This window comes from Strix uralensis, chromosome 1 (genome assembly GCF_047716275.1).
Source record: "Strix uralensis isolate ZFMK-TIS-50842 chromosome 1, bStrUra1, whole genome shotgun sequence".
NCBI classification, from domain to species: domain Eukaryota; kingdom Metazoa; phylum Chordata; class Aves; order Strigiformes; family Strigidae; genus Strix; species Strix uralensis.
The window spans coordinates 145,520,334-145,532,446 of record NC_133972.1 but is presented as its reverse complement, the minus strand read 5'-3'; the positions used below and the strand labels follow the sequence as shown (position 1 = coordinate 145,532,446).

Here is a 12,113-nt window from a genome sequence, read left to right as displayed (position 1 = left end):
ATTTTTACTATGCTAGTTGAATTAAAGCTTCCCGAAGTGTATATTAGCTAAAAGATTCTTATTCAGGTACTCACACCTCTGCACACTGAAAATTATAAAATTAACTAATATTCTTAGACATCATACAATTATAACCCTTTTCTCAAATTTTTTTCCTTTGCAAAAAACCAGTAATAGAAAATGAAACTGTTCAAATGGCCGAAAAGTAAGATAAAAGAGAAGAGACTATACATTTTATCCCATGGCCACAATGGATAGGAAAAATTGTACCAAAACCAATTTATGTTTAGAAAAATCTATACAGTGAGGTTAGTGAAGCACTAAAATAAATTCTTTAGGAAGATTATGGAATAATCATCACTAGACATGAACAGGTTAGACAAGAATCTGTCAGGAATGGCACAGGCAAACTTCATCCTGCTTTGAGACTAAGATTACAGGATGTCTCAAAGTTCTTTACAGTCCTATGCTTGTGTGATTTTTTTAGGATCTGTGTGAAAACAGATGAGAAACAAAAGCACCTATGAGACATTTTATTGCAACTTTTTTTTAAATTCACTCTGGGAAATATTATAGTGTTTTCATTTTAGCTTTTTATTCCCTGCATATTAATAAAAACTGACAAATAAAAAGTTTGAAGGATTTGTGCTGTGCTCATGAATTCTGTACAGCACTGGATCATACTCTGATTAAGAAATGTTTTCCTTAGCCATAAATTATTATATGCTTATGTAAATAAGTTATGAGCTTGCATTTAAATGTGTTTGAATGTAGCAGATGTTATATGTATATGATACAAAAAATATTTTAAAATTCCTGATAAGAGACAGATGCCCCAGACAGATTTAATCACTTACAGATAAGAAAGCCCCAGTGACACAACAGCACCAGATAAGGAAACATTTGAGGCAAGGCTGTCTCATTTATTATCATATGGTTCTTTCTTAGAATATTATACTTTTGTTCTAAAGTGATTAGTGTCAGAAATGATGCTTCCCTTATTTTTTACATCATATTAAATATCCAATGCAATTAAACAACTTTATACCACCAGTGACATTAAAGAAAGGTGATTTTTCAAAGTTAGTTGATACTTTCAACATTCATACTACTTCCTTTTGCATAGTTCATATTGCAAAATTACAAATTAAAATAAAATCTTATTCACATTTTAATCTGGTACGTCAGTGAGAGTTCCATGTGCTCAGCATTGAGACAGACTTCTCCTTAGAGAGTACTACAAAGAAGATTAGAGGATTCACAGCCTGTTGTGATTGAATAACCAGGAGGATTGTCAAAGAAGCTGCTGTGACAAACCTTTGAACTAAACAGGAGGAATCTCATTCAGCCTAGATGATTAGATTTCAGTGGGCACTGCATCAAGAAGTTTGTTCTGAGTCCAATGCCAGTGGATAACTCTGAAAGGCAGTGCCTTCCTTGAACATTGTTGTTTCTATATCCATTTTGCTGTATGAATACAACGTGAGATCTGGGAAATGGATGATTTCTGCATTTTATTTCAAGAACCCTTGCTTAGGGCTCAAACAAGCATAATTTCTATACAAAGACTGAACTACGGGAAAGCCATGAATTCCAATGGAAAGGGTTTTTTTATATGGTATCAACATGGACATTATTGTTTATGGCCTATTCTTTTTCCTATATATAACCAAAACCAACACAATATTATTATGTCACTGTGTTTGAATTAATGAAATCTGTAAGAAAATAGATATGAGAACAGAAGTAACATCAGTTTAAATTCAAATTGTATTGCAAAGAATAACTCAATCCTAAATAGAATAAAAATAAAAATGTATTTTATTCTTTTTTATTACGAAGAAAAGTTAATATACTACCAGTATTTCAAAACATGCAGTAAATAACGAAAGACATAATCTTCTGGATTACTAAAGATGAGTCTCTCTCAAACACTTTCCCTCTTAAAAGAAGAGATGATGGGGCAGAGGAAGATACTTATTTCAAGACTGCTAATGAAAATTAAAACTTAATTCAGAGCTTTTTGAAATTCCATGGAATCTAACATGTCAACAGTTTGTTTCAAGACTGTAAGATAATAGATTTATCTTAGAAACTCACTTTCTTAGCACTTGAGCTGTTGAGATTTTTGGTGGTAGTAGTGATCCCAGTCGTACATGTACAAGTCACTCATTCACTTTCCAAACCTTTATATATTTCAAGTTTGTTTGCTGAAAAGTATTTCCTATTGTGCTGCATACATTCTCTTACATTCTTGGGAATCGCTGCCTACAATAGTTTTCATGATCCTAGCTAATATAATCTTGAAGTCTGCAATCCTTGTTTCAGCTGCTCCTCATATTAGAAGGCTGTCTACAATCCCAGTCTATAAAGGCTTAGAAACTTTCTTCAGACCTTTATTCATGGTATTTCTGTTCACATTTATTCTTATTACAATGCTGTTCCTCAGCTCAGAAACCTCTTTTCTCTACATAGATCTCCACCAAAATTTGAATTTATAGACAATAATTTTTTTTTAATTGCCTCTCAATCTGTTTTGCTGTCCTTTTCAAAACCATGTTCCTAGTAGCCTTGATCTTTCTAAGAGACTTTATACAGTTTCCTACTTCAATTCACATTTTGAGTATAGCTGGTCAGAATAACTATCACTGTTGGCTTATATACCAATACTAATTCTTTCTTCACTGGCAATATATCGGATGCATTCTAAGGTTACATTTGCACCAGTATTTTTCACAGCCAGATTACAGTATGGCTCATAAGCACCCAGCTGTTGACTAAAATACTTGGATATTTATCCTTTTGTTATCTGCAATTGATGATCCCACCATTTACAAAAGAAATTCTTACAATTTGTTTCTAAATGCATGTCTGCATTATGTAGCATTAAATTTGTTCTCATTTCCATTATTCAGTCTAAATAATTCAATTTTTCCTGTAGAGGAATCAGTCCTACTTTTTAATCTTCCAAATCCAATGTCCTATCACACACCATTGGTACACTACTATATTTTTTACCAGCGTCATTAAAGAAAATATTAAAATATTAAAGCTCACTCCTAAAGCTCTTATCAGCTTCCTGTGCAGGTAAAGGAGGAGGATAGGCTCCTTTAGCAGGCAATTCAGAGCAGAAACTTATCTTAGTCATTCTGAGCCTCTCTTCGGAGAAGCCTTCTATTGACTATAAAGGGAGAATAATCAGAATAGCTAAAGTTAGCTTTTTGGAATACCCCTGTTTCTGTACCAAGCAGATGACTAACATATTTTTTTCTGTTACAGAGAAACATTAGGTTTCCTAGTAATTTAGTATGTGTGAGTTTAGACTTGGAACTGAGGACAGATAGAGGGTTCTGGTTTCTATAGCATTACCCACACTGGGATTGTCAGCACAAATTGAGGATATGTTTTTGAATCAATACCTTGAATCTAGGCCATGATGCCTAGAACTACATTTTTCTATCTCAGTGAAATCTTCCTCAGTTATACCCCCATGTTTTGTAGACATTTGTATAGCTATGCATTGCCATATCCTTCTGAAAATTGGTTATTTGAATTAGAGTCTCCATAATTTATTCAAAACAACAAATTATTTTTTCAAGACACAGGTCGTAAATACAATCATAAATCATAATGTCAGTGCTCAATGAAAACATTAAAAGTTCTATTGCAAGATCAAGAATTTTATTTCCAAGCAGATAAAATAAAGTTTCTTAAATGCTGCAAAAAGAAGGGTTATAACAAAAATCAGCAAAAAGTGGTATGGATATTTTTCAGGCAGCAGCATACATTTCTGAAATACATTTTCTCAGGGATCACCTGGTAGATAAAAGATGAAATTGAACTCAGGTATTTGGTGTTTATGGACAAAAAAGAAAGAATTAAACTCTAGATTGCAACTTCGAAAATGGTAAGCTTGATTTTTTCTGAAATAACCTATTTCATTTCTTGATCCCTGTTTTGTTTGAACTCTTAACACAGAAAACTTCCAAGTCACAGTACTTAACAGATGTTACATACATTAGCACACTCAACAACACAGTATTCCCATGGCCTGTTCTTTCAAGTGCATTTTCTTCCACTGTGCTATAGGTGTCTAAATCTTTTCTCTTGCCATGGGGAAAATTAAGGCACTGTAATTTTATTCACTAAACAAACAAGTTTATACCTACAAGTTAAAAAGATAAAACCTACAAATTAAAAACATAAGAAAACTGCATTATTACTATACTTCTATTGTTACATATGTTGTTATTGTTAAACAAAATGTGTTTGAGGTAATAACAAAACTGTGTGCATAGGCCATGAGTTTTGGTCCTGACTTCATTTCCTAGGCCATGTGAAATTATTACTTCTACAGGGAATAAACATTTTGACTTTGTAAATGACTATATGGTGTATTAAGTAATATAGATCTAGGCCTATTGCAACATATTTCACAAAGGTCAGAGATAAATTTGCTTAAAGAATAACGTATCAGCTTAAAGACGAATCCTACCACCTAATGTGAGAGATGGAGTCAAGTTTATTCAACGTGATTTAGCCAAGTTAGAATGAGCTTCATTAGCCAAGACTATTTAAAGTGCATCTCCACATAAAGCACATGTAAAATATACATTTTCAAATGAAGTGTTCAACATGCAACCTTCCCCATCTGTATTAACCAGAGAAAATCTAAAGTAAGCATTTCGTTACTAGAAAATAATAGAGAAGATAATGCAAATCAAATGAGAAGTAGGGCAAGGAAAATCAATTTCTTATCAACTGTGGGGCAAATAACTTTAAACAAATTCCCATAGTGTCTAATCAGTACCAAATAACAACATGGTTCCTTTGGCCTACATGGCAATGATAAAGCACCAAAATCATAATAAAGTCACCTCTATCATGATTTTATTGGAAAGGCTGTTAAATAAAAGGAAAATCCCACACAATTTATAGTTTATCCCTAGAAAGCAGATAGAAGGGGCCTTTGGCTCTTGAGATAAGTGTATTTTACTATAAGATAGCTAATGCCCTGAGCAAATACAGCAACAGCAAAGAGTAAGAATTATTTGAAATTCTTTTCATAGAAGGTGAGAAACTAATTGTGACATGTTAGCTCAAAACAAGAAAGGATTTCATTACACTGCAGATGGCCTGAGCAAAGGGAATATGTGACACAAAAGGAACTGTGATAAGATTACAAAGTATATCAGAACTGTTTGATTAATCTTCTGTCTGGGGAGTTTTAAGAAATAGACACTACAGAAGACTTAAATTAGAGGAATGATAAGCAGCACATACTTCCAGACTCTTCTGCTTTTAACAGCTTATCTCCATTTTATCAAATGGTTTTATTGCTGAAGGACTTTTGCATCCTTAAATTATACTTCCTTGGTCACCAGGATATGTGTTGTGTCTTCAGAAAACTGTGTTTCTCAAAAAGCTACACACATCCCACTCTGACACTCTCCTTTTTTAGTTATGGCTCCTTCTGTCAGGAACTTAAAAGTAGGTTTAAGTCTTGAGGAAACATTGTGTTTATTCAAAGATCACTTTGTAGTGTTTTTCATTTCTTCCCTACCCAAGTTGCTGTCATACCACTTTCCCTCTACTCACGTTTGGGAAGGTCTTCTGAAGAATCTGGAAATTTCAGGCATGCTTCACTCCTGGTCTGCCTCTTCTCTTGCTGCAACATCCACATCCCCATGGTATTTGGGACAGAGTTGAAAAACTGTTAAGAAAGAAAGAACAATTCTCTGCTGTACTCCCTGTATTGGTGTCCTGGGTTTGGCTCGGATAGAGTTAATTTTCTTCCCAGCAGCTGGTACAGTGCTATATTTTGGATTTAGAATGAGAATAATGTTGATAACACACTGATGTTCTAGTTGTTGCTAAGCAGTGGTCAAGGACTCTTCAGCTTCTCATACTGTCCTGCCAGCAAGAGGGCTGGGGGGCACAAGAAGCTGGGAGGAGACACAGCCAGGACAGCTGACCCAAACTAGCCAGAGGGATATTCCATACCATATGATGTCATGCTCAGTATATAAACTGGGGGGAAAGCTGGCCGGGGGCTGCTGCTTGGGAACTGGCTGGGCATTGGTCAGCAAGTGATGAGCAATTGCACTGTGCATCACTTGTTTTGTATATTCTAATTCTTTATTATTATTATTTATTCCCTCCCCCTTCCTTTTCTATCCTATTAAACTGTCTTTATCTCAACCCACAAATTTAACTTTTTTTTCTGATTGTCTTCTCCATCCCACTGGGGGTGGGGGAGTGAATGAACAGCTGTGTGGTGTTTAGCTTCTTGCCGGGTTAAACCACGACAGTACTCCATCTGTTGTTATCTCAACCCTTTGTGCCCCATGTTGGGTGACAAAAGGGACAGCTGTTCATTCACTTCCCCACCCCCAGAGGAGAGAACTGGGTCAGCTGTCCTGGCTATGTCTCCTCCCAGCTTCTTGTGCCCCCCAGCCCTTTTGCTGGCAGGACAGTATGAGAAGCTGAAGAGTCCTTGACGACTGCTTAGCAACAACTAAAACATCAGTGTGTTATCAACATTATTCTCATTCTAAATCCAAAACACAGCACTGTACCAGCTGCTGGGAAGAAAATTAACTCTATCCTAGCCAAAACCAGGACAACTGGGCATAGCTGAAAGGGTTTCAGTACAGGGGTGGTAGTTGTAGCCTGTGTGGAAGGAGGCCTTGAGCTGCCCTGTGCCAGTCACAGCCATTACCAGCTAGCTCTGACACCAGTGTGTGACAACAGCTGAGAAGTGTTGATGCTAGGATAGAGAAGTCCAAATGCATGGCCCAGCTGCCAGCTGGTGGCACTCCAAAACAGCCCAGTTTGCATAATCAGACAGTAGCAAGTAATTGAGGATGAAATTTCAAGTATGAATAAGCCCAAAAGAGTTGATCAGGAATCACTCTCACCTAGATTTTCTAATTGACTGCACAGCATGCATAGATCCTATTAAAAGCATTAGTTTCAGTGCAGAATGTGAGATTGCAGGTGGTCGAAAATCAACGGTCCTCAGGTTTGAAGAAATGCTGTGAGTGCCAGAATATCAGCTCAGTGTTACTATGACCCTGAGTAAACTCTTAGTGGAAACAGAAGAAACTTCAGGAAGAACACTAGTAGTTTGTTTCCATGTAGTAAAACAGATTAATTTTTTACTTTGTGTTAACTAATACCCATTAAAAAACCTAGATTAAATCAGTTTTCCTAATATTAGGAAGCATAAAGTAGGCACAGTCCTCCTCCCCCACCTGCACATCAGTCTTTAACTCAGTTATGTCCTGGCATCATTAGGATATTACCATATAATAACGAGCATATTTGTATGCACAGATGGGAAGAGCATGCCTTGTATCTTAGAAAATACATAGGATAAGCACTAGACCTTATATAGACACAGTGGGAAGTCATTAGTATAGTGGGCTATACAGAGCATGGGGTACCATGACCTCCTCTTCATGAAATATTGTGTAAACTGCTGCTGGCATAAACAGGAAGCAAAAGCAGTGAACTTAAGTGTCCACTTACCATGAATTAAGTGATGTGAATAAGCACTGTGGCCAGTAAAGATCCAGTCTTAATGTCTGACCTGCTCAGAAGAATTAGCATTCTTTCCAGTACATTAAGCTTTTTTCCTTTTGTTTTAATTAGCACACCGAAGCCAACACCTTCAGTTTTCCAACCAAATGAGTATGCTGATGCCCAACTTCAAGAGATTGTCAGAAAAATGCGGGAAAGGGCAACAGTCTATAAGGAAAAGCTGAAAGACCCAGTGCTGTCCTCCCCTGAAGGCAGTCCTACAGCTTGTAAGTGACTCCAGAAATGGCTGTGCATTCGCTGTGTTTAAAGCTTAAAATTATTGTGTGGGAACAGAAAATACTATGATAAAATTTTCAAGTGAGTATAGCATGTTTACCCACTGAAATGGATCAGTTTGTGCTGACTGAAGTCAGTTTATCCATATTAGCTACAGTAAGCCAGGTCCTTAGATATGAGCTCCCTTTGAACCCCATCACTGAAGATTTTTGGGGAAAAACCTTAGGCAATGTCTAGAATCACCCCTGTCAAGAAGTTTTCTATATTTTAAAATAGATCCCAGATAGGTTTATTCATGGTGATGAATCTGAAACATATGAATAAACATACATATGAATAGATATTAGTCACTTTGAGATTAGATCTGCTGTTTAAAAGTAAATAAAATATTAGCCATAGCACCAATCTTCCAGACACACTGAGGACTATAAGTACATGCTTTGAATAGAGCAAACTCATCTGAAATTAATTAAACATTGACTTTTGACAAAATACAAAACATAAATCAAATACAATGGTTTTCTTCTCCAGAGGAAAGTTTGACTTTTTTTTTTTTCCTTTCACAAAGAACTCAGTGTGGTGATTTTATATTCTGACATATTTTAGAAGCTGTTTATTGCCTACCTCTTTTTTTAATAAGCTGTAAAAAATAGTGCCTAAAGTATTATAAACTATGACAGCTGATAAAGGACATTTTTTTAAACTATTTCTTTGGTCATTTACCTCTTTTGTTCTCTTTGTAGAACTTACAATCATTTATTTCTTAAATCATTATAGATCCATTTTACCAGTTTCTTTTGTTTATCCTAGTCAGAGGCAAAGCTACTAGTATTAATGGGACAAAAGTGTGGACAAAATTATCCAGCCCAAAGCTGAAAGAACCTGACTCAAAGGAGTGCCACAAGACTTTTCTAAGCCTAGAAACATAAAAAACCATAGGCTTCCCATTATTTTCACCTGCTGCATCTTGTGTATCAGGTCTCAGAAGAGGGGAGAGATCAGCCTATGGCACAGACATATTTTCTTATCTCCATCCTAACTGCATACATTATTTGCAACAGTCATGAAAAGAGAAATGCCCAGTTACGTTAATGAATTCTGAATTATGAATTACCTTATTCCTTGTCAGTCTTTTATGGCATTAGTTGTGGGCACTGTCCAAGGAAATACAGTTGTACTCTGTAACATGAGGTGCCCTGTTCTTGATAGCAGATATACCTGATTATATCAGTGGTGATTTTATTCTCCAATCTGTTTTCTAATTCATTCATAATGCATTCATAATGAATTGTAGCTTTAGTCACTACCAAGTGTTTTCAGAAAAGTGTTTAACATGGTGAGGCTCTTGTACACATTAAAACAGGGTGTTGCAAGAGAGGCACAATTAAAATGTCACCATTTGCGGCATTCTATGTGGCTAGCACCATCAAAGAAGAAGCCTCCACCTCAACCAAAAGAAGAAAAAAAAGAAGAAAAGATTGATGACACAGAAGTAAAGCCAGAGGAGGATCATTACTGCGATATGCTGTGCTGTAAATTCAAAAAAACTCCACTGAAAAAATACATGGAGTATCTGCAGCTACCAGACAGCATAGACTCATACACAGGTAAATTAAAAGCTATGCAATAGAATGGGGTAAAGACATATTGAAGTGACCTAGTATCACATCGTACCTCTGAGCCACCATAAGATCCACATTCCAGTTTGCGACTCAGAGGGACGTGTAGATCCTGCCCTAAAGAACATTTATTCCAAACAGGGAGAAGACATGAAAAGTGACAACAGTTATAAAGATGGTATGCACAAAGCTGATATGCAAACCAACCACAATTAAAACCAAAGTCTTCTGATTCTTGATCTAGAATTTGTCCCCTTCATTAGGGCCAAACGATTCTTTTGTCAGTTATACACCAGGAGCATGCAAAATGTATCAAGTTTCTTCAGATGCATTAAATTCTATATGCTCTGATAAACTCATCCTTTTTCCCCTTTGCAAATTCTTTGTGTGACTCCTAGTTCCAACCTATATCACTTTAGCAGTCTGTGCTGTTGAAAAAGGGATAATGGTAGGCTGTTCTGGGCAGAAACATTCCCAGAGACATCAGTAGAATAAATGTGTCTAAAGGAATGAGAAAAGATTCTAAGTTCATGCTTGTAGAATCAATGTTTTTTTTCTTTCAGATCGCCGCTACTTAGCATGGCTCATGCTTGTGACAGTCGCCTATAATTGGAATTGCTGGTTTCTTCCCCTTCGTTTTGTGTTCCCATATCAAACCCCAAGTAATACAATATATTGGCTTACCGTAGACATCATTTGTGATATCTGCTACCTCTGTGACTTACTGATTTTCCAGCCCCGAGTGCAATTTTTAAAAGGTGGAGATATAATAGTAAGTATTGTACATGGAATTTCCACTGATAGTAGGTGTGTGTTAAAGTACATTGTAGAAATTCCCTCTAATGTGACACAATTTTTCCTGTTATGTCAAATCTATGTAACTTTTTTATTTATCAAAGGATACCTATGGATAGGTATAGGATACTTCACTGACTTTCAATTATCCTATTTTGGAAGAAGGAAACATATCCATTGTCTATATTCTTAAAAAAAAGAAAAAACAGATTTGAAAGTAACAGATGAGAGCAGTCGGAACAGGCATAAAGCTCTTTCTCACCAGGATCTTCACTGGAATCTGTGGTTATATGACTATGTACTCATACATGTATGCACATGTTTGTTTGTGTGAAACTTTCAACTTTCTATTCACCTTGTGCAAGAATCATAGCTGAAGACAGAGTATATTGTGCTAGGGCTGGACAGGATATGCATGTTCTGTTACAGATTGTGAGACTGTGATTTCAGGATGCTTTGAAAATAATTTATTTGAGGTATTTTATTTTGGGAAAATATGTACATTCGATTTTGCTTCTTGCTACTATTTTTGTGTTACCTTTTTATAGAAAAATGCAAAATAAAACTCTAAGCAAGTATCAGAAAAAAGGTAAAAGCTTGTCCTTAACATACCAAAAGGGCATGTAGAACATTAACTCTTCTTTGAAATTTTTCCTACTTTTGATTCTTTAACTTCTTATAAAAGAAAACCTAATGCAGAACAAAATGAGATTAGATAACTTAAGTGTGACACTACTGTGCCCAACAGGCAGAAAATTCAAAATTATGTGTCGTCAAATGTAATTTGGAACTAGATTTAGTTCAGTGATTTTACATAAAATTTTACACGTTGTGCATACAAGATATTACTGATACCTTTACAGAGGAATCTCAGATAAAACTGTGCAAATATAGTTTGGATAGATATTAAATGCAGTGCAGTGTAATCTATTTTTCCATGTCAAGACATTCAGTAACTGGCAATCTTGCCTAAATCCTGCAAAACTCAAGTTTTATGAACAAGGTTAAAACTCTAATGTAGGAAACTTACCTTGTATTTCCCTTTAAGCTGTTTGTACAATTCATAGATTTTAGTGTGTGAAGAGATCATCTACTGCCTGATCTCCTGCATTTAGTTTAATGCTTAAACTGATAATAATGAAAATTTGACATGGACATATCCTAAGATTTTAAAGCTATTTTTAAAGTGTCCCTGGTATAAATACAGAAAGTATAATAATAAATATATTTCTTTAGATATTTGTGATTACCCTTTCTTATTAAGGTATTAGCATCAGTTCCCATAGAGAGCAATTTAAAAGTAAATAGCTAATCATTACTAATGAATGCAATGTTGATTATTATAATGCTAATAATGCTAGCATGTTAATGCTAGCTTTCAAAGAGCTAATTTTGTACAGCACCATCAGAAACATTCTTTGCATTTTTCTTGGAACCACTGAAGTCAAATGGAGTCTTTGCCCTGAAATTGAAGGGGTTTGGGTCAAGCACCAACTGGTACAGATGTCTGAGAGGGAAGATTTGTGGGAAAAATGTAATGTACTCTGCTAGACCAACAGCCAGACATGGAAAAAATCAGACAAACACCAAACCTGATATTTTCAAATAGTTCTAATAAAATCTGGCTTAATGTAAACTGGTCTAATAAAAATACCACTTCTTCCTACAGGTATTGCTCCATTCATACTTTTAGACCACCATTAATACAACTCTGATCATGCCTAGTATTAGAAGACAATAATTGTTATCAAGTATCAGAGGCTCATTCTTGACATTCTGTTGTTGACTATGCCTTTTTCTCCTTTCATTATTACTGTAGTCAGACAGAGTGGAAATGAAGAAATTCTACCACAGCTCTATGAAGTTTTGGGTAAGCAG

At 35.6% G+C, this 12,113-nt stretch overlaps 1 protein-coding gene across 1 annotated transcript in view; it reads left to right on the top strand.

Annotated features, from left to right (window-relative positions):
• The window catches only part of CNGB3 (cyclic nucleotide gated channel subunit beta 3), a 76,684-nt gene that overhangs the window by 25,069 nt on the left and 39,502 nt on the right, over positions 1-12,113 (top strand). The window contains exons 4-7 of the mRNA XM_074859453.1: positions 7,657-7,811; positions 9,243-9,428; positions 10,004-10,212; positions 12,055-12,105. Of these exons, the coding sequence (XP_074715554.1) occupies positions 7,657-7,811; positions 9,243-9,428; positions 10,004-10,212; positions 12,055-12,105 (601 nt within the window). The remainder of the gene's footprint in view (positions 1-7,656; positions 7,812-9,242; positions 9,429-10,003; positions 10,213-12,054; positions 12,106-12,113) is intronic.